The sequence below is a fragment of the Scyliorhinus torazame genome, chromosome 7 (genome assembly GCF_047496885.1).
Source record: "Scyliorhinus torazame isolate Kashiwa2021f chromosome 7, sScyTor2.1, whole genome shotgun sequence".
Classification (NCBI taxonomy): domain Eukaryota; kingdom Metazoa; phylum Chordata; class Chondrichthyes; order Carcharhiniformes; family Scyliorhinidae; genus Scyliorhinus; species Scyliorhinus torazame.
This window is the reverse complement of record NC_092713.1, coordinates 104,858,283-104,881,263: the sequence shown is the minus strand read 5'-3', so window position 1 is coordinate 104,881,263 and position 22,981 is coordinate 104,858,283. Positions and strand designations below refer to the sequence as shown.

The 22,981-nt window shown below is 44.9% G+C and overlaps 1 protein-coding gene across 1 annotated transcript in view; it reads right to left on the bottom strand.

The window, feature by feature from the left end:
* kifap3a (kinesin-associated protein 3a) overlaps nt 1–22,981 on the bottom strand; it is a 403,618-nt gene that overhangs the window by 188,155 nt on the left and 192,482 nt on the right. Inside the window, exon 12 of the mRNA XM_072511212.1 lies at nt 900–1,008. Within this exon, the coding sequence (XP_072367313.1) occupies nt 900–1,008 (109 nt within the window). The remainder of the gene's footprint in view (nt 1–899; nt 1,009–22,981) is intronic.

The window sequence follows — 22,981 nt, the reverse complement described above, 5'->3', positions numbered from 1 at the left end:
GTGGGAGAAGTTTCACAGGATGGGAGTCCCTGTCAGCAAGCTCCTCCCTCCTGATACCAAGTCCCTCTCATACCAAGGAACACCACACAACACCCCCCCTTCGCTCCACTGCGACTAGAAGCAACATGCACAGGTTTGATTGTCATACGCCCCATGTGGCAACAAGCCTGGTGTAATACCAGCTGCATTATGCTGCCCACTTAAGGGCCTCAACTGGCACCAGAGCATGAAGGCCGTCCATGGGCCATTCCGTCACTGACTTAATGAAGGTGGAGACGAGAAGGTGATGGGTGCCCACCCACTAACATCTTACCCGAATAAATGCCCTCCTCCGCCTCCAAACTCACCAGAAGAAAGGGTATATAATACTGCCCAAAATGTGTGATCAATCAAGTATCAGTGTCTCTTCCGAAACTTCAAACATTTAAGGAAGGAGCTGTGCTCCGAAAGCTAGTGATTCGAAATTTTTTTAGAGTACCCAATTATTTTTTTTTCCAATTAAGTGCCAATTTAGTGTGGCCAATCCACCTACTCTGCACATCTTTGGGTTGTGGGGGTGAAACCCACGCAGACACTGGGAGAATGTGCAAACTTCACACGGACAGTGACCCAGGGGCGGGATTGAATCCGGGTCCTCAGTGCTAACCACTGTGCCACCATGCCGCCCTAGGGGACTGAATTCAGTTACATAGTATTGGATATTGTAAACTGTTTCACAGTGTCACAAAAGGATAAATATAATTGCACCCTCAATCTATTTGTATCTATTATCACCTACGTTTTAAAAGTCATAATTATAAATAAAAGGCACGCAAAGTAGAAATTAAGTTTCAAGTCCCTCTGATCTGGATGTAAAAGTTAGGATTCTACAACACTGGAGATATTAGATAAATTCTTACCTTCACAGATCAGTTGTGCATTTCTCTTGTTGGAAGCTAGATTGATACAAAAGGATATTAATTCCATGTCAATGTGCTCCTCTGCACATTCAAACAACATCTTCATTAACTGTCAACAGAACAGCACATAAATGCATTAGTTCCTGTAATTGCTCTTCAATGTTCAAACATTCCTACATCCTTCCTCTACAATCCATTCACAGCTGTTCTTTATTTTTTTAAACCAAGAAATATAGACACACAATTTGCATCTCGCCTTTTGAAATGAATTGCAATTATCCAACCCATCATTGAACTGTAAAATATTTTACACAATGTTTCATAGCTATTTGCTGATAACTTTAACATAAACAACCAATGGGGAATCTGACTGGATCAGATTGGCTTGCATTTCAAACCTGCCTGATTTAACATTCCACTCACTTCAATGGACAGCAATCCAATCAGTTTCCCAACAAGCAGGCCAAGTTAAAATTTCATTTTGGAAGTCTCAAATAGTTGAACATTTAAATATGAAAAAGATAATAAAGCTCCATTCTTAAAAAAACCATTGCTTCAACTTGTGAATATTGTATCCCTTTTCAAATAGACTGTGAGGAAGAAAGCCACATTAGCAAGAAGGTCCTTCTGGTGAGGCATAGGAAGCTGGTCGAATCACTTCCTTCAAGCCCATTTGATAAGTGTGGTATGATGCTGAGTCACAAAGACCAGACGGCTTCAGGTTGAACACAAGATTAGTGCCAAGTTAAAGAATCTCTACCACAATTAGAGTCCTGTAAATGGCCGTAGCATATTTTTTCCCCTTTTTCTAATACAATCAGAATTTAGAATGACCATTGGAATCGCGTGACCCCTGTTGCAAAGTGTACACTTATGGAAGTTGAGCGAGGTATCATGAGCCATGGCATGAAAGCCTTCCATTGTCAACTAGCCTGACAATAAATACATGCTGCTTGGTGTCATGTGAAAAACTGCACAAAATTCTGCCAGTGTCAGAGTCACACCCTGATAAAGGTCAGAGCCTTAAGGGGAGAAGGGAAGAAGGATAATGAGAGAAAAGTAGACTTTAAAAGTGCTGTGTAATTAAGTTTTTAAAATGAAAATATAGAATAAGTAATTTAGTAAAGCTTAATTGACAATATTTTCCAAACAAATTATTTTTGATGCAGAAGTTGACTGCCTGATCATCTACTTTGGAATAAAAGTTTATTCCAACATCAAATGGTGGGTACTTTTACGTCAATCTACAATTGAGGTCAAATATGATAGTGCAGCATTTATACTTCTGTAATTGCTGCAAATCTAAGGCTGCACTTGAAGTGTAAATATGGTTTCAAAACTTCACAGATTATTCTTATATTAAGAGGTTCCTTGTCACTGCACTAACTGTTGATTGTAGCCCAAACTATATCTCTTTTAAATGTGCTTATTGTCACCAGTCACTTTTTTTAACAGGAAGGTATTTAGATGTTGAATCTATAGTGAAGAAGCTGTGGTATTCCTTCAGACGATTCCCATATTGAGTATCAGGTACCACAGTCCCAGGCTGAAATCACTATGTCTAGACTCTCTGGCACCTGACATCACTTACTTACCAGCAACCAGAGGCCTTCTCGGCACTCCCCACATCCACACACCTTCCCCTCCAACATCTTTGAATGATTACAGCAAAAAACTTGCTTTCCTCTAGAATCACTATCCTAACCAATGACTCCCAAACTCACTGTTTGAACCAATCAAGCAGCTTATGAAATTCAGCAGATAATGACTTGAAAGAGCAAAGGGCACTGTATGAAAAGACCCTGAGCAGCATTCCATTAGTGCGAGAAAAAGGAAAGATCAAAGGAGACCTATCAAAACAATGGCATTTATAAAGCTTGGAAAGCCAAGGCAGCAGAATTTTTTTCCACTGCAAAACTGCTTTTAAATTGCATCATTACATATTATGTAAGCATTTATTTTCATGGTTCTAATAAATAAATACCTGCAATCCTGTGGATCTCTTGTGATCAACGTTGAGAAATTTAATAGCAATTTCAATATGCTGAAATTCTCTTCCATGTATTTGTTACCTCTAGATATGGTTATTTGATTACTGGGCAATCTTCCATCGTCCACATTCCATAAATTTTAGCTCATTCAAAGCTCGGTTCCCTGTATCTTAACTCGTACTAAGTCCCATAACCCCTGTGCGTGTTGATCTACACTGGCTCGATTTCACTCTCAAGATTCCTTCACTAAACCTGTCTGCTTCTCTACCTTTCTCTCCTCCTTTTAGACACCCTGAACAGAGCTACTTCGTGTTATTCTGCACATCATAACAGACAAAACCAACAAACTGCCCCATTACGCCATATACAAATCACTAATTTCCAAATAGCAACACAATCTTGCACTTATATAGCACTTAAGTAATCACAAAGCTCGCACTCATGACTGACTGCACCTTGAGACTGAGTGTAAACTTGGGAATTTGGTTAGGGAGGAGTGCTATTTTGACCTTTTATGAGAAAAAAGTAGTTTGAGAAAGAGATCCAGAGACCAGCAGCAAGAGGTGAGAGCTGAACTCCAGAAGCATCAATTAAGTGGGGCTTTTCACAGTAACTTCATTGAATACTACTTGTGACAATAAGCTATCATTATTATAAGTGAGCGGACAGGTGTGTAGTTGGTGAGTTTTAAGTTTTTTTTCCCTCTCTACAAATGGGAGCTGCAGTTAAGCTTGGACTGGGAAGATAAGTATTCTATTAAATTTACAGCTTAATTAGTTAAACTACTTTATATAACTACAGCTATTTTTTGAGTGATATTTCTAAACCTAATTTGTTAAATTAAACAGAAAAGGTTAAGGCAGGTAATGTGTTGCAGCTGAAGCGTGTGGGTCCTGGTGGACACTTGTGTGACCCATAGCAACCACATCTGCAGTACATGCCTGTAGCTCAAGGAACTTTGGTTCATCTGGGATAGCCACTTCCAGAATACAAAATGGACGCTCGTAAAGAATACAGGGAACTGTGGACAATGCTAGAAAACAAGCAGGCACAGAGCCTGAATGTATATTTGGGAAACAGCTCCCAGATGGAATTAAAACTATGGGTTGATTAGCATATTGATGGCCCAGCTCCGGGAAACAAAGGAATGACACTCAGGTAACCGATACTATTGCAGACATCCCGGCGCCAGTTCCCCAACCGAAAAGCACAAAGAAAGCAAGGCCAACGGCCACCTAAGACACGCCCAGCCATCAGGGCACCCACCCCTTTATTGGTTAAGATCGATAACAGTGATCGAGAAGCAGCCCAATTAATTGGGACCAAGTTTAAGGCCCGCCTAAAAGCGCGCAAAGCCCCTCCAAGTAAAAGAAGGAACCCCCACGAGAGATTCGCTCTCTTGGATTTGGCTCTCAAAGCGGAGAGACCCATCCACCAGCTGCACCAGAAGCAAGTAAGTCCAAGGTCAACGCTCGCTACCAGACAGACGACCTTAGCTGTTCTCCTGTACCAGGGCAGCACGGTAGCATTGTGGATAGCACAATTGCTTCACAGCTCCAGGGTCCCAGGTTCGATTCCGGCTTGGGTCACTGTCTGTGCGGAGTCTGCACATCCTCCCAGTGTGTGCGTGGGTTTCCTCCGGGTGCTCCGGTTTCCTCCCACAGTCCAAAGGTGTGCAGGTTAGGAGGATTGGCCATGATAAATTGCCCTTAGTGTCCAAAATTGCCCTTAGTGTTGGGTGGGGTTACTGGGTTATGGGAATAGGATGGAGGTGTTGACCTTGGGTAGGGTGCTCTCTCCAAAGAGCCGGTGCAGACTCGATGGGCCGAATGTCCTCCTTCTGCACTGTAAATTCTATGATAATCTATGTAAAACCACTTCGAACCTAACAACCTCAGATCCGAACAACAGCCATTGTTCCTCTGACTGAGTGGGCACCCGAAGCTAAGTATAGGCGTTAGCATTAGAGATAGTTTAGTTTGTAATACTTTGTGCATGAGTAGATATTACTGTGTGTGTAAATAAATAGTATTGACTTTGAACTAACTAACTGGTGTATTGGCTCTTTGATCAGTATCCGGGTTGGAACCTTGTGGCGGTATCGAGAGATACCTGGCGACTCTAAAGCAAACATAATTAGGATTAAGGAAGGTGACCATATTGACCGCCATAATCATAACCAGAGAAACAGAGCAACAGGAGTTACAGTCTGAGTTTCAGACACTGCGATGCATCAGGGGGGGGGGGAATTACCTGGACACTTTGTTCAAGGGAGCATGTCAGATCTCTTGGGGCTAGGTACTTCAAATTTGGTCTGTGGTCAGCAACTGCAAGTGAGGCAGGTAGGGGAATCCAGAAGGTAATATCGGAGGAGCTTCAGCCCTTGCAATTGTTAAACACATTTGAGATTCTAGCAGCAGATGTAGACAAGAGCAGAGTCTACTGGGAGGATGAACAAATAATGCAGGAGACTATTTAATTTGGGGAGGATGGGGACGAGTGGAAAGGAATTTAGTTATGCAGTTGCAGTAGGGAATAGTAGTTAGGGAGATAAATATGGTTTCTTCAACCATGAGCATGAGTCCCAAAGGCTGTGTTGCCTGCGGTGCCAGAGTCAAGCCCTCCTAAGTGCTGGAGAGGAACTTGAAGTGGGAGAGAAATGATCCAGTTGTTGTAGCCCATGAGATACCAACAACATAGGTAGGACTAAGAAAGAGATTCTGTTAAGGGGGTACGAGAACCCAGGAGCTAAAATTTAAAAAAACATATCTAATGATCTCTGGATTACTCTGAATGCATGGCTCAAAGATTGATGTATGAGAAATGGGTTTTGATTCATGGGCACTACTGGGGAAAGAAAAGGCTGCATTGTTGGGATATCTTTCAACTGAACCGTGCTGGGGCCAGAGTGCTGACGAATCATATAACTAGGGCTGTAGAGAGGATTTCAAAGTAAATACTGGGGGGAGGAAGTGTGAAAGTTTACATGAGGGGAGATTTGTAAAGTTTAAGGTCAAGGCAATAGTGCAAGGTAGCAATGTGGGTAATGATGACCCAGAGTGTGATAGGAAGGGACAAAGCATTTAAAGTAAGAGTGCTCCAGCAGATAACGTCAAGTAAAAAAACAAAATTAAAATCTTTTTATTTGAATACTCGCGGCATTCGTAACAAGATGGGTGAACTGATAGCACAACAGAAATAACGGAGTATGGTATGATAGCCATTACAGAGACGTGGTTGCATGGTGATGAAGGCTCGGACCTAAATATGCAGGGGTATTTGACAATTCACTAGGACATGAAGAAAAGAAAAGGAAGTGTGGGATAGCTCTGTTAATAAAGGATGAGATCCATACAACAGTGAGAAATTATGTTGGTTCAAAAGAGCAAGAGGTAAAATCGTTCTTCCAAGTAAATGTGTATTTATGTGTGTTGAATGAGGACAGGATTAGGTTCAATTGGTTACATTGCCATCTCCCACAGCCATTACCCTGTGACCACTCACATTGAAACTACAATCTGAAACATCATGACACAGAATATTCTTAATTCTACCATTACCATCAAAGTCAGAGGTTCAACCTTGGTTCAATGAGTGTAGGTGAGCATGCCAGAAAAGCACTAAACATACCTAAAAATGCGGTACCAGCCTGGTGAAGCTACAACACAGGACTACACACATGTTAAACAACAGAAGCAGCACGTGATAGACAGATGAAAGCGATTCCACAACCAACAGATCAGATCAAAGCTCTGCAGTTGTGTCACATTCAATTGTGAATGGTGGTGGACAATTAAACAACAAACAGGAGGAAGCTCCAAAAATATCTCCATCCTCAGCAATGGAGGAGCCCACCGTGCAGTGCTGGTCTGAGGAATCTGAGCACATCCTCCGTGACTGCTTGGAGACTGTGGACTGGTCCACATTCAAGGCCACGGCAGCTAATCTGGACGTGTATGCAACCACCATCACAGACTTCATCAGTAAGTGTGTCGAGGACTGTGTACCAAAGAAGACGAATACGGGTATTCCCCAATCGGAAACCCTGGCTCAACCAAAGGGTTCGCTCCCTGTTGAAGTTCCAGACGGAAGCGTTCAAGTCTGACAACCCTGACCTATATAAGAAATCCAGGTACGACGTACGGAAAGCCATCAGGGAAGCAAAAAGACAATACCGCATCAAACTAGAGTCCCAGGCCAACGACACTAATCCACGACGACCATGACAGGGCCTACACAAGATCACAGGCTATAAAGCAAGGCCAGGTGGAATATCTGGGCCTGGAGCATTCCTACCCAATGATCTGAACAGGTTCTATGCCCGCTTTGAGCAATCAGCCAATGCATCAGTGCCACCCACCCCAACAGCCCTAGACACACCCATACCCGCAATTACAGCCTGAGAGGTAAGAGCTGCCTTCTTGAAAGTGAATCCGCGGAAAGCAACGGGCCCCGACGGAGTCCCTGGGCACGCACTCAGAGCCTGCGCAGACCAGCTGGCGAGTGTATTCGCAGATATTTTCAACACCTCACTCCTCCACTCTGAGGTCCCCCACCTCCTTCAAGAAGACCACCATAATACCAGCACCAAAGAAGAACAAGGTAGCCTGCCTCAACGGCTACCGACCGATTCCCTGACGTCTGTTATCATGAAATGCTTTGCGTGGCTAGTCATGAGACAGATCACTGCCAGCCTCCCAGACGGTCTCAATCCACTGCAGTTTGCCTATCACCGCAACCGGTCCACAGCAGATGCTATCTCACTGGCTCTACAATCAACTCTCGAACACCTCGACAACAAGGATACTTATGTAAGACTGCTGTTCATCGACTACAGCTCCGCCTTCAACACCATTATACCGACAAGACTAATAACCAAACTCTGCAATCTTGGACTTGACCCCTCCCTGTGCAGCTGGATCCTTGACTTCCTCACCAACAGACCGCAATCTGTCAGGATAGACAACAGCACCTTCTCCACAATAGTCCTCAACACCGGCGCCTGTCAAGGATGCGTGCTCAGTCCTCTAGTGTACTCCCTAAACACACATGACTGTGTGGCAAGATTTAACGCCAACTCAATCTATAAGTTTGCGGATGATATGACTGTGGTGGGCTGTATCTCAAACAACGACGAATCAGACTACAGGAGGGAGATAAATCACTTGATTGCATGGTGTACCGAAAACAACCTCTGTCTAAATGTCGGAAAGACCAAGGAACTGATCATCGACTTCAGGAAGCATAGCATGACACACACTCCCGTCTGCATCAATGGCACCGAAGTGGAAATGGTCGATAGGTTTACGTTCCTGGGGGTCACCATCACCAACAGTCTGTCCTGGTCCACTCACGTTGATGCATCAATCAAGAAAACCCAATAACATCTCTACTTCCTACGGAAGCTAAATAAATTTGGCATGTCTGCATCGACTCACAACATTCTACAGATGTGCGATAGAGAGCATCCTATCTGGCTGCATGACAGCTTAGTATCGCAACTGCTCGGTCCAAGATCGCAAGAAACTGCAGAGTGTGGTGAACTCAGCCCAACGTATCACACAAGCTTGCCACCCCCACATTGATTCTGTATACACCTCCCGCTGCCTCAGGAAAGCAGACAGCATCATCAGAGATCCCTCCCACCCAGGCATTGCCTTCTTCCAGACCCTTCCATCAGGCCGAAGGTACAGAAGTCTGAAGACCCGCACATCCAGACATAGGAACAGCTTCCTCCCAACATCTACAAGACTCCTCAACGACTCTCCCTCGGACTGATCTGTTCCCTGTAAGAACACTATTCACGACGCCCTATGCTGCTCTTGCTCATGTATTTGCTTTCTTTGGCCCCTGGTTCCGCACTGTAACCAATCACTGTTTGTCGATGTACCATTTGTCAATGTCCTCTGTTGATTATTCCTTTTGTCTCCTATGTACGTACTGTGTACGTTCCTTTGGCTGCTGAAAAATACTTTTCACTGTACTTCGGTACATGTGACAATAAATCAAATCAAAACAAATCAAATCAAATCAAATCAAATCACCATGTCAATGCAAAAGACACAGTGAAAGCATTTGCAACCAGCTTCAGCCGAATGTTTTGAGTGGATAATCTAACCTGGCCTCCTCCCATGATGCCCACCATCATGAATGCCAGTCTTCAGCTAATTCAATTTACTCCACATATCAAGAAATAGCTGAAGGCAGTGGATACAGCAAAAGCTATGGGACCTGAACACATCCTGGCTGTAGTACTGATGACGTGTTCCACAACTAGCCATGCCCTTGGTCAAGCTGTTCCAGTACAGCTAAAAAACAGAAGTTCACCAGCCAATTTGAAAAACCGCCCGGCCTGACCTGTCCACAAAGAACGGGACAAATCCAATCTAGAACGCCACCACCCCATCAGTCTACTCTCAATCATCAGCAAAATGACAGAAGGTGTCATCGACAGTTCTATCAGGTAGCATTTATTCAAATGCTCATCAACACTTACTTTAGGTTCCACTTGCACTTTACAGCTCCAGACCTAATTACAGCCTTGGCCCAAACATGAATAAAGGAGCTAAGTTCCAACAGTGAGGTGTAAGTGACTACCCTTGACATCAAGAGTGTGACATGAAAGAGCGCCAGCAAAATTGAAGTTAATCAGAATCAGGTGAAAACTTTCCACTGGTTGTTGGTATATCTTGCACAAAGGAGGAGGGTTGTCATTGTTCTAGGCCTGACCATCGTCAACTGCTTTATCAATTACCTTTCCTCTAAGCGAAGGTCAGACAGAAGTGGGATTGTTCACTGACAACTGTACAATGTTCAATACTATTGACAACTCCAATGACATTGAAGTAGTCTGGACTGCACACAGCAAGATCTGGCAACATTCAGGTTTGGGTTGATAAGTGGAAAGTAACATTCGTGTCACACAAATGGAAGAAAATGACCATCTTCAACAAGATTCTCACCACCTCACCTCTGACCTAAGCCGGGTGCCTGAAGTTAAGTACAGGTTGTCATAGTGTTAGGTGTAATTTAACTCGTAGTGTTTATGTTGCATGTATAAGTTAATCTTGTGTGTAAATAAAGTATTATTGAACTTGAACTAACTAACTAACTGGTTGTTAGGCCTTTGATCGATATCCGGTTGAACCTTCTGGTGGTATCATTTGATACCTGGCGACTCTGAAAGCAATATAATATCAATATCTAGATAAAAGGAAGGAGAGCATCCAACAGCATTTGCTGGACACCTCTGGGTACACTTCACAGCAGTATTTGGAGATTTAGCCCACGCCCATTTAACTGCAGACAATACGGCCAAATGGACCTGTATTTTAGTCTCACACGCCACAGATGCAGGACAAAAAGCATGTGCACATTATGACCCCTCAGACCCTGCACATAATGAAGTGTGGGTTCTGAAGAGACTCTCTAAAGCTTGGGAACAATCCCTACATAAAAAGGCAGAGCAGGAGAAGGTAGAAGCAAACATGAATCCAGTAAGGACACATCAAGGCTCTGCATGGGTAAACAAAGGCAGAAATAGCACACAGCACCCTAAAACGCAGGGATGCTACAATTGTGTTCAGAAGGGACATCACGCCTGAGAAAGCAATGCCCCCCCCGAACCCGCAACGGAATCAGCACGCAAATGCCCCACATAGGAACAATGCCAGGCCTATCCACAACATGAGCGCCCGTTCAGATAATTTGGCCATAAATGGCACCGATTGACGGTGTTCGGACTCCCCAACTTGGGTCTGCGACACGCTCTGGGACAAGTCTGGAAGACCAGTAGTCACAGGCACAGTCCGGGGACATCCCGTAGAGTTTCTTTGGGACACAGGAGGGTCCTGAACCACTCCACAATGTACCAGCGAGATATATGGCCCACTACAGACACTATCACTCTTAGTGGATTTACAGGACACCTCCAGCAGGGACACATAACGGCCCCTGTGGATATTCAGATCGGTAACATTATAATCAAGCACTCAGTCGTTTTGGCAGATTTACCCCTGACAGCAGAACACAACTTGGGGATAGATTTCATGAGCTCACACAACCTTTCTTTTGACTCCGTGAATAAGCGTATGGAAAATGGCGAGAGCAGCACGAGCCCCCGCCATGCTCACAGTAGGAGAATACGAACACAGGATTAGTTCAGTGGGAGATTACTGGTTTGATCCACAAACCATTACCTTGGACAAAACAATTAAGGAAGTCTTGAAGAAAACAAAGCATCTTTTGCCCTGCACAAGCACGATTGCAGTAAAACATAGAACATAGAAAATACAGCACAGAACAGGCCCTTCGGCCCACGATGTTGTGCCGAACCTTTGTCCTAGATTAATCATAGATTATCGTTGAATTTACAGTGCAGAAGGAGGCCATTCGGCCCTTTGAGTCTGCACCCGCTCTTGTAAAGAGCATCCTACCCAAACTCAACACCTCCACCCAACACCAAGGGCAATTTTGGACCCTAAGGGCAATTTATCATGGCCAATCCACCTAACCTGCACATCTTTGGACTGTGGGAGGAAACCGGAGCACCCGGAGGAAACCCACGCAGACACGGGGAGGATGTACAGACTCCGCACAGACAGTGACCCAAGCCGGAATCGAACCTGGGACCCTGGAGCTGTGAAGCAATTGTGCTATCCACAATGCTACCGTGCTGCCCTTAAGAACAAATAAATCTACACTATATCATTTTACCGTAATCCATGTACCTATCCAATAGCTGCTTGAAGGTCCCTAAAGTTTCCGACTCAACTACTTCCACAGGCAGTGCATTCCATGCCCCCACGACTCTCCGGGTAAAGAACCTACCTCTGACATCCCTCCTATATCTTCCACCTTTTACCTTGAATTTATGTCCCCTTGTAATGGTTTGTTCCACCCGGGGAAAAAGTCTCTGACTGTCTACTCTATCTATTCCCCTGATCATCTTATAAACCTCTATCAAGTCGCCCATCATCCTTCTCTGTTCTAATGAGAAAAGGCCTAGCACCCTCAACCTTTCCTCGTAAGACCTACTCTCCATTCCAGGCAACATCCTGGTAAATCTCCTTTGCACCTTTTCCAAAGCTTCCACATCCTTCCTAAAATGAGGCGACCAGAACTGTACACAGTACTCCAAATGTGGCCCTACCAAAGTTCTGTACAGCTGCATCATCACCTCACGGCTCTTAAATTCAATCCCTCTGTTAATGAACGCGAGAGCACACCACAGGCCTTCTTCACAGCTCTATCCACTTGAGTGGCAACTTTCAAAGATGTATGAACATAGACCCCAGGATCTCTCTGCTCCTCCACATTGCCAAGAACTCTACCGTTAACCCTGTATTCCGCATTCATATTTGTCCTTCCAAAATGGACAACCTCACACTTTTCAGGGTTAAACTCCATCTGCCACTTCTCAGCCCAGCTCTGCATCCTATCTATGTCTCTTTGCAGCCAACAACAGCCCTCCTTACTATCCACAACTCCACCAATCTTCGTATCGTCTGCAAATTTACTGACCCACCCTTCAACTCCCTCATCCAAGCCATTAATGAAAATCACAAACAGCAGAGGACCCAGAACTGATCCCTGCGGTACGCCACTGGTAACTGGGATCCAGGCTGAATATTTGCCATCCACCACCACTCTCTGACTTCTATCGGTTAGCCAGTTCGTTATCCAACTGGCCAAATTTCCCACTATCCCATGCCTCCTTACTTTCTGCAGAAGCCTACCATGGGGAACCTTATCAAATGCCTTACTAAAATCCATGTACACTACATCCACGGCTTTACCTTCATCCACATGCTTAGTCACCTCCTCAAAGAATTCAATAAGACTTGTAAGGCAAGACCTACCCCACACAAATCCGTGCTGACTATCTCTAATCAAGCAGTGTCTTTCCAGATGCTCAGAAATCCTATCCTTCAGTATCCTTTCCATTACTTTGCCTACCACCGAAGTAAGACTAACTGGCCTGTAATTCCCAGGGTTATCCCTAGTCCCTTTTTTGAACAGGGGCACGACATTCGCCACTCTCCAATCCCCTGGTACCACCCCGGTTGACAGTGAGGACGAAAAGATCATTGCCAACGGCTCTGCAATTTCATCTCTTGCTTCCCATAGAATCCTTGGATATATCCCGTCAGGCCCGGGGGACCTGTCTATCCTCAAGTTTTTCAAAATGCCCAACACATCTTCCTTCCTATCAAGTATTTCCTCGAGCTGACCAATCTGTTTCACACTGTCCTCTCCAACAATATGGCCCCTCTCATTTGTAAATACAGAAGAAAAGTACTCGTTCAAGACCTCTCCTATCTCTTCAGACTCAATACACAATCTCCCGCTACTGTCCTTGATCGGACCTACCCTCGCTCTAGTCATTCACATATTTCTCACATATGTGTAAAAGACCTTGGGGTTTTCCTTGATCCTACCCGCCAAAGATTGTTCATGCCCTCTCTCAGCTCTCCTAATCCCTTTCTTCAGTTCCCTCCTGGCTATCTTGTATCCCTCCAACGCCCTGTCTGAACCTTGTTTCCTCAGCCTTACATAAGTCTCCTTTTTCCTCTTAACAAGACATTCAACCTCTCTTGTCAACCATGGTTCCTTCACTCGACCATCTCTTCCCTGCCTGACAGGGACATACATATCAAGGACACGTAGTACCTGTTCCTTGAACAAGTTCCACATTTCACTTGTGTCCTTCCCTGACAGCCTATGTTCCCAACTTATGCACTTCAATTCTTGTCTGACAACATCGTATTTACCCTTCCCCCAATTGTAAACCTTGCCCTGTTGCACGCACCTATCCCTCTCCATTACTAAAGTGAAAGTCACAGAATTGTGGTCACTATCTCCAAAATGCTCCCCCATTAACAAATCTATCACTTGCCCTGGTTCATTACCAAGTACTAAATCCAATATTGCCCCTCCTCTGGTCGGCCAATCTACATACTGTGTTAGAAAAGCTTCCTGGACACACTGCACAAACACCACCCCATCCAAACTATTTGATCTAAAGAGTTTCCACTCAATATTTGGGAAGTTGAAGTCACCCATGACTACTACCCTGTGACTTCTGCACCTTTCCAAAATCTGTTTCCCAATCTGTTCCTCCACATCTCTGCTACTATTGGGGGGCCTATAGAAAACTCCTAACAAGGTGACTGCTCCTTTCCTATTTCTGACTTCAACCCATACTACCTCAGTAGGGTGATACTCCTCGAACTGCCTTTCTGCAGCTGTTATACTATCTCTAATTAACAATGCCACCCCCCACCTCTTTTACCACCCTCCCTAATCTTACTGAAACATCTATAACCAGGGACCTCCAACAACCATTTCTGCCCCTCTTCTATCCAAGTTTCCATGATGGCCACCACATCATAGTCCCAAGTACCGATCCATACCTTACGTTCACCCACCTTATTCCTGATGCTTCTTGCGTTGAAGTATACACACTTCAACCCATCTCCGTGCCTGCAAGTACTCTCCTTTTGTCAGTGTTCCCTTCCCCACTGCCTCATTACACGCTTTGGCGTCCTGAATATCGACTACCTTAGTTGCTGGACTACAAATCCGGTTCCCATTCCCCTGCCAAATTAGTTTAAACCCTCCCGAAGAGTACTAGAAAATCTCCCTCCCAGGATATTGGTGCCCCTCGGGTTCAGATGCATCCTGTCCTGCTTGTACAGGTCCCACCTTCCCCAGAATGCGCTCCAATTATCCAAATACCTGAAGCCCTCCCTCCTACACCATTCCTGCAGCCACGTGTTCAGCTGCACTCTCTCCCTATTCCTAGCCTCGCTATCACGTGGCACCGGCAACAAACCAGAGATGACAACTCTGTCTGTCCTGGCTTTTAACTTCCAGCCTAACTCCCTAAACTTGTTTATTACCTCCACACCCCTTTTCCTACCTACGTCATTGGTACCAATGTGCACCACGACTTCTGGCTGCTCCCCCTCCCCCTTAAGGATCCTGAAGACACGATCCGAGACATCCCTGGCCCTGGCACCTGGGAGGCAACATACCTTCCGGGAGTCTCGCTCGTGACCACAGAATCTCCTATCTATTCCCCTAACTATTGAATCTTCTCCAACTATTGCTTTTCTACTCTCCCCGCTTCCATTCTGAGCCCCAGAGCCAGACTCAGTGCCAGGGACCTGGCCGCTAGGGCCTTCCCCCAGTAGGTCATCCCCCCCAACAGCATCCAAAACGGTAAAATTCCAGGAATGGTCACCATTACAGGTCCCGATCCTAAGCCCCAGAAACAATACGGTTTTCCACAGCAGGCCGAGGGAGAAATAGCTAAGGTAATTCAAAGTTTATTGGATCAAGGTGTGATTCGGCCCGTAGCCGCAACAAACAATGCCCCGATTTGGCCCGTAAGAAAACCAGATGGTTCGTGGAGACTGACCATCGATTATAGAGAATTAAACAAAGTAACTCCGTTAGCAGCCCCCAGCGTTGCCACGAGTCCTGAGACCATGTTAAAGCAGGGACTACAGTCAAAAATTTTCACGGTTCTGGACATTAGCAATGGCTTTTAGTCGATTCCATTGGATGGATAAAAATTGCCAGTATAAATTTGCGTTCACCTTCCAGGGACAGCAATACACGTGGACATGCCTTCCACAAGGTTTCCACAACTCCCCCTCCATTTTTCACAGACAATTGGCGAATGGATTATCAACATTTTCCCGACCTGAATACCTCATTCACTATGTGGACGATTTGCTCCTCCACACTGACACCAAGGAAGAGCACATTTCGCTTCTTTCCGAACTATTTGGTCTTCTAAAAGAAATTGGATGTAAAATCAACCCCAAAAAAGCCCAAATTCTCCAAGAAAAGGTCACTTATTTAGGAACAGTCATCATGCATGGTAAACGTGAGATAGAGCAAAAACGTATTGATTCAATTGTTAAATTGCCCTTGCCCCACAATGTTACAGCACTCCGGTCATTTTTAGGACTGGTTGGTTACTGCAGGAACCATAGACGGTTTCACCACAAAGGCAGCCCCACTTTACAAGCTCCTTCAGAAACAGGCCCCATGGAAATGGCTTCCACAGCACACGGATGCCGTTGATGCATTGAAACGCGCCCCAAGTACAGCTCCCGCTTTGCAGGCACCAGACCCACACTCCCATTACGCAATAGAGGTAGCGACCACCAACCGAACCCTTTCGGCCGTACTTCTCCAGGAAAGGCACGATCGTTTAGGATCCGTAGCCTATGCCTCATGAGTTTTAGATCCGGTAGAGCAAGGATTTTCAGCCTGCGAAAGACATTTGCTCGCAGTTTTTTGGGCTGTTCAGTACTTCGCGTACATAACAGGACTCAACCCCGTCACTATTTTGACTGAGCACACCTCAACACAGCTACTGTTAAGACGATAGGCTAAAAGACGGTACAGTAAGCCAAATTAGAGCAGCAGGCTGGACCCTACTCCTACAAGGACGCGACATCACAGTGATGAGGACAAAGACGCACATTTTTCTGGCCGATAATTTACAATATGCAGGAACCCCACATGAGTGTGAAATCATTGCAGCCAAGCTCAACACAGGACCCTTTATTCCCAAATCGCAACCGACAAAAACAGGCATCAAACCACAGAGAACCCAGCCCACAGATAATTCGCAAATAATTTATGTAGATGGCTCCTCCACCATTGATAATGGAAAAAGGATTACAGGATGTTGCATATATGTAGAAGACACGCAGGGACACGCATTAGAGGAGATATCGTTAAAATTGCCAGGACAATTAGGTTCGCAGGCAGCCGAGTTAGCAGCCATTGCATACATTGTGCAGCACCCAGATTCGTTCCCGACCCCAGTAGACATATATTCGGACAGTTTATGTTTGCAACAGCTTGACGGAATTCCTGCCCCTGTGGGAATCTAGAGGATTTATATCCGCCGACGGTAAACCCCTACCCTCAGCGCCATTACTAAAGCACATTCTCAAAGAAGCTAAAGATCGCAAATATGGAATCATAAAGGTTAGAATCCATCATCGTTCCTCCCCACCCGGTAACGTAAAAGCAGACGCCCTAGCAAAAGCAGGCTCACGACATGGTCACTTTTGGCAACCCCCCCGAGAGTGCCCCAGTACACGCGGTCCAGGTCTCACAGATCAATATTCAAGATTTGGCACAGGCACAAAAGGAAGACGACACGCTTAAGGAAACTTTCAAAGGAGACTTCCCAGCTCCCTATGATGGGCTCAAAGTCACCTTAACAGTACATGACGGAATCATATTAAAGAATGGTATTTTATGTGGTCCCCACCCAGGACAGGAACCAGATTATTTGTCAATTCCATGATGGACACGGCCACCAAGGAATAGAATGCACCCTTGCCCACCTCAGACCTCTCTGTTGGTGGCCCAATTTAAAAACTGATGTAACTCACTACATTGAAAATTGTTTAATTTGCGCCCAGAACAACCCAGACAGATACGCAAAGAAAGGTCAGCTAAGACACACCCGCCCTGCTAATGGTCCATGGAAAAAATTACAATTAGATTACATTGGTCTCCTCCCCCCCCTCCCCACTGCAGAAATGGATTTAAATATGTGTTGGTCGTGATCGACACCTTTACAAAATGGGTGGAAGCATTTCCTTCCAGGACAAACACGGCTAAAGCGACAGCAAAAATTCTAACCCAGCAAATATTTACTAGGTGGGGACTCCCCCGTAGTATTGAGTCGGATCAAGGTTCGCACTTCACAGGAAGAGTAATGAAAAACGTCCGAACAATTTTCAGAATTAAACAGAAGTTTCACATTGCCCATCACCCATAATCCAGTGGCATTGTGGAACGCATGAACCGAACCCTAAAGACAACACTTAGGAAGATGATGCAACAACATAGGACACAGTTCTTCCATTTGCACTGATGTTTATTAGAAACACAGTGTCGAGTTCAACAGGCTAAAGCCCCCACACCCTCATGACCGGACGACCCATGAAGGGTACCGAGTATTTATTTGGACTTGATTTGGCCAGCCCCATAGTCACCGCCCTTACCCACGAAAAAGCGGTCCAACGAATAATGGAAAATATTAAAGCAGCACAGCTCGCTGCAGCTGCTCGACTAGGCGCTAGGAAAAAGCAGAGTACGGCCTGCTTTGATAAAACAGTACACCCGGTAGAGTATACAGTCGGACAGCAAGTCATGGTCTTCCCTGTAAAATTCAAGTTCATTCCTCTCCCCCAAATTTGCAGGACCCTACTCGATTTCTGATAAAGTAAGCCCCTCAGTTTATAAGATTACATATCCAAATGGAAAGTCAGGATGGTTTCATATAAACCAACTTAAGGTTTCTGGAACACAGTGCAGCCACTCACACCACATTTCACTGGCAATAGCAGACAACAACGACCCGCCCACTGGCAACCTAATCCAACCCTCCCCCAGCCAGGACAGCACATTCACAGGCACGACTTTGACTCCACTCCCAGAGACGAGTTTCCGACTCACACTTGATTCAGCCGCTAGTGATAGCGATAGCGACAGCGAAAGCAAACGGACGTACTTGAAATCCCCGACCAATGGCAAAACAGACCAGGCCCCAGTCACTACAGCCTCAGTGACTACGATATGTTCAGCCCCTCAAAGACCATTTATTTGCCACTGCCAGAACCTGAACCACCGCCCGACGATCGCAATCCCCCCCTTGCCGCTACCACCCTACAGTATAAGAAAAAATGGCACCGCGATAACTCTTATCGACTGATAGGAAATGAGTAAATGGATCCCACATCAGCCCACGCCGCCATAGCATGGAAACTCCAGTCACGAGTTTGGCAACCGGGAGATGGTGATGACTCAGAGTCTGACTCCCAACATGCTAACCCCTTTATGACCCTTTTCGGAATGGAACCCTGAGGTGTCCCGATGATGAGAGAAAGGAACCGATTGAGATTTACGGTGTCCTATTCTCTGATGGAGCCTGCCTGCTTGCTTTCTTTAGTTTGTTTTTTTATGTTGAATGTTTGTCTCTTGTACGACTCTGTTTGTCGATCTCATGCCAAATTTATTGATGCACTCATAACTACTCTTTTGACGCCACATGGTAGTTAAAGGAACAAGTTTGTTGGATGTCCATAGATATTTAAATTCTTTCCGTTCTTGTAAGGTCACCCATGCAGTGGAGTAATTGCTCGCACTGTGACACAATTTCTTTCTCGGATGTCGTGTCTCCCAAATGGTTGGTTTAAAAAAAAACGAGGGAGTCACATATGGTGACAATTCTAAACGGGAAATTGATGTTAAGGAGAAACAGACAAACGAGATATTAAACTACAATAAGAGATATTATGCTTGTACCCCCAGGAATATACGAATATACCAGGAGACAGAGGAAGACAAAGACAAAATGAAGACGGATCTGATGACCTGCATCATGATCGTTGTTGGATCACTACAGTTGCGCGCGTTACCAGCCCCTATATCCTTCCTAACACAGGCCCTAAACATGACCACCCAACACGATACCCCTAGCCCGGACACTACACCACACATAGAAACAGCCACTGATACCCCGACATGGTGCGAAAACATCATACAGTGGTATTCCCTTTCTTACATGGTAGAAGCCCTATTGATTATAGCAATACTTTGCAGTGTTGTCCAGACACTTAGACTTCGCAAATGGCGAAGGAGAGCCTCCCACCCGCCAGTATACACAATCAGAGCCCATTTTCTCGGACATCAACAGAGCCCACACTCTTTCTGAACCCTTTTCTGCCTAATAAATTCCGCGGTTTTCAAGACAAATTACTTTCTCTGTAAAGGGCATAAGTGTAAAGTAGAAATGTGATGCTGCTATTGTTTATTTTGTACTGTAACATAAGTTCTTTTGGTTATTTGCTAGCAGCATAAGTGTAGTTTAGGTAAGGACAATTAGAGATTCCCCTTTGTGTAAAGAAGTTGAAATGTATGATTGAATGTTATAGTGCCCCCTTAGATTTTTTTTTATAGATGTGTGATGTATTAAAAACTTAGGTAAATATTCCAATCCACAGGACAGAGTAGTGTAGTACCCTTGATTAAGGGTACCCACCACACCGGAGAACAGAAGAAGATTCAGTAGTGTGATCAATCACGCTTCGCGTTTAGGATCAAGAGGACGGACTGTAGCCACCTGGGATGGCCACTTACAAGAAGAAACATGGACGTTCGCAAAGCCTAAAGGGAAATATGGACAATGTAAGATTCAGGCAGGCACAGAGCCTGCATGTATATTCGTGAGCAGAGAATCCAGACAGCATCAAAACCCCCAATCGATTAGCATTTTAATGCCCAATCTCCATAAGACAAAGGACTGATACTCAGGTAACCAATACAATTCCAGACACATCGGCGCCACTCCCTTTACTCAGGAAGCATAAACAGCAAAGTCAATGTCCGCTTAGGACATGCCCAGCCATCAAAGCACCCGCCCTTTTATTGGCTCAGATTGAAGGCAGTGATCGTGAACTGCCCCATTAATTGGGTCCAAGCCTAAGGACCGCCCAAAAGAGCGCGAAATCCACAAGGATAAAGGGAGGCACTGCCATGTGTTCGTCCTCTTTTGGACCTGGCAGTCCGGCAACGCTATCTCCAACTGCAGCACCACGACCAGAAGCAAGTCCAAGTTCAACGCTCGCTACCAGACGGTTGAGCCTAGCTGAACCGCAGTTACTTCTCCAGACCCAGCAGATCCAGATTCAAACAAAGGCCACTGTTCCTCTGACCTAAGCCGGGTGCCTGAAGTTAAGTACAGGTTGTCATAGTGTTAGGTGTAATTTAGCTCGTAGTGTTTATGTTGCATGTATAAGTTAATCTTGTGTGTAAATAAAGTATTATTGAACTTGAACTAACTAACTGGTTGTTAGGCCTTTGATCGATATCCGGTTGAACCTTGTGGTGGTATCATTTGATACCTGGCGACTCTGAAAGCAATATAATATCAATATCTAAATAAAAGGGCAACCTTAATGACTGCCATATTTATAGCAAGTAAACATAGCAACAAGACTTCCAAGATTCTTAATTCGCGAGATGGCTCTATGAAGCTCCCTCTGGGCTCGAATCAAACATCTCCAATCCCGTAATATTGATGGAACCTGGAGGAAAGCTTGCACAGAAAACACCCTTCCAAAAAAAATTTTCTCCAACCCAACATCGAGTGCTATATCTAACTGCTTCTTGAAAACATACAATGTTTTGGACTCAACTACTTCCTGTGGTAACAAATTCCACAGGCTCACCACTCTCTCGGTGAAGAAATTACACCTCATCTCTGTCCTAAATGGTCTACCCCATATCCTCACACTGTGACTCCTGGTTCTGGACACACCCACCATCAGGAACATCCTTCCTGCATCAACCCTGTCCAGTCCTATTGAAATTGTATAGGTTTCTATGAGATCCTCTGCATTCTTTTGAACTCCTGCGAATACAATCCTAATCGATTCAATCTCTCCCCGTACGTCAGTCCTGCCATCCCAGGAATCAGTTTGGTAAACCTTCGCTGCACTCCTTCTCTAGCTCAAACATCCTTCCTGAGATAAAGAGACCAAAACTGCACAGGTGTGGCCTCACAAAGGCCCATATTTATTGCAGCAACACATCCCTGCTCCTGTACTCGAATCCTCTCGCTATGAAGGCCAGCATACCATTTGCCTCCTTTGCCGCCTGCTGCACCTGCATGCTTACCTTCAGTGACTGGTGTACAAGGACACCCAGGTCTCGTTGCATGTTCCCCTCTCCTAATTTATGGCCATTCAGATAATAGTCTGCTTTCATGTTTTTGCCACTGAAGTGGATTGCCTCGCATTTATCCAAATTATACTGCATTTGCCATTCATTTGCCCACTCACTCAACTTGTCAAAATCACACTAAAGGATTTCTGCATCCTCCTCACAGCTCACCCTCCCACCAACTTGGTGTCATCTGGAAAATTGGGAGGTATGACATTTTGTTCCCTCATCTAAATAATTAATACAGATTGTGAATAGCTGGGGTCCTAGCACCAACCCACATAATACCCCACTAGTCACTGCCTACCAATTTGAAAAAGATCGATTAATTCCAACTCTTTGTTTCCTGTCTGCCAACCAGTTTTGTATTCATCTCAATGCACTCACCCCCACCCCCCCTCAATCCCATGCGCTTTAATTTTACACGCTAATCTGTTATGCAAGACTTTGTCAAAAGCCTTCTGAAAGTCCAAATATACCACATTCACTGGCTCCCCTTCATCAATTCTACTAGTTACATCCTCGAAAAATTCCAGTAGGTTTGTCAAGCATTATTTCCCCTTCATAAATCCATGCTGATTATGTCCGATTCTGCCACTGTTTTCGAAGTGCTCTGCTATAAAATCTTTGATAATGGATTCTAGAATTTTCCCCACTACTGATGTCAGGCTTACGGGTTTATCATTCCCTGCTTTCTCTCGACTTCCTTTTTTAAATAGTGGAGTTACATTAGCCACCCTCCAATCTGCAGCAACTGTTCCGCAGTTTATAGATTCCTGGAAGGTGACCACCACTGCACCCACTATTTCTAGAGCCACCTCTTTCAATACCCTGGGATGGAGATTATCAGGCCCTGGGGATTCATCAGCCTTCAATCGCATCTATTTCTCCAACACCTTTCTCTACTGATATTGATCACCTTCAGTTCCTCCTTCTCACTAAACCTTGCATTCCACAACATTTCTGGTATCTTACTTGTGTCCTCATTTGTGCAGACAGAACCAAAGTATGTATTTAGTTGCTGAGCCATTTCTTTGTCCTCTATAATACATTCCCCTGTTTCTGACTGTAAGGGACCTATATTTGTCTTCACCAATCTTTTTCCCTTCACGTACCTATTGAAACATTTACAGTCAGTTTTTATGTTCCCTGCAAGCTTACTTTCATACTCTATTTTCCCCTTCTTAATCAATCCCTTGGTCATTCTTTGCTGAATTCTAAACAGCTTCTAATCCTCAGACCTGTTGTTTTTCTTGGCCAATTTGTATGCTACTTCCTTGGATCGAATGCTATCCTTAATTTAACTTGTAAGCCATGGATTGG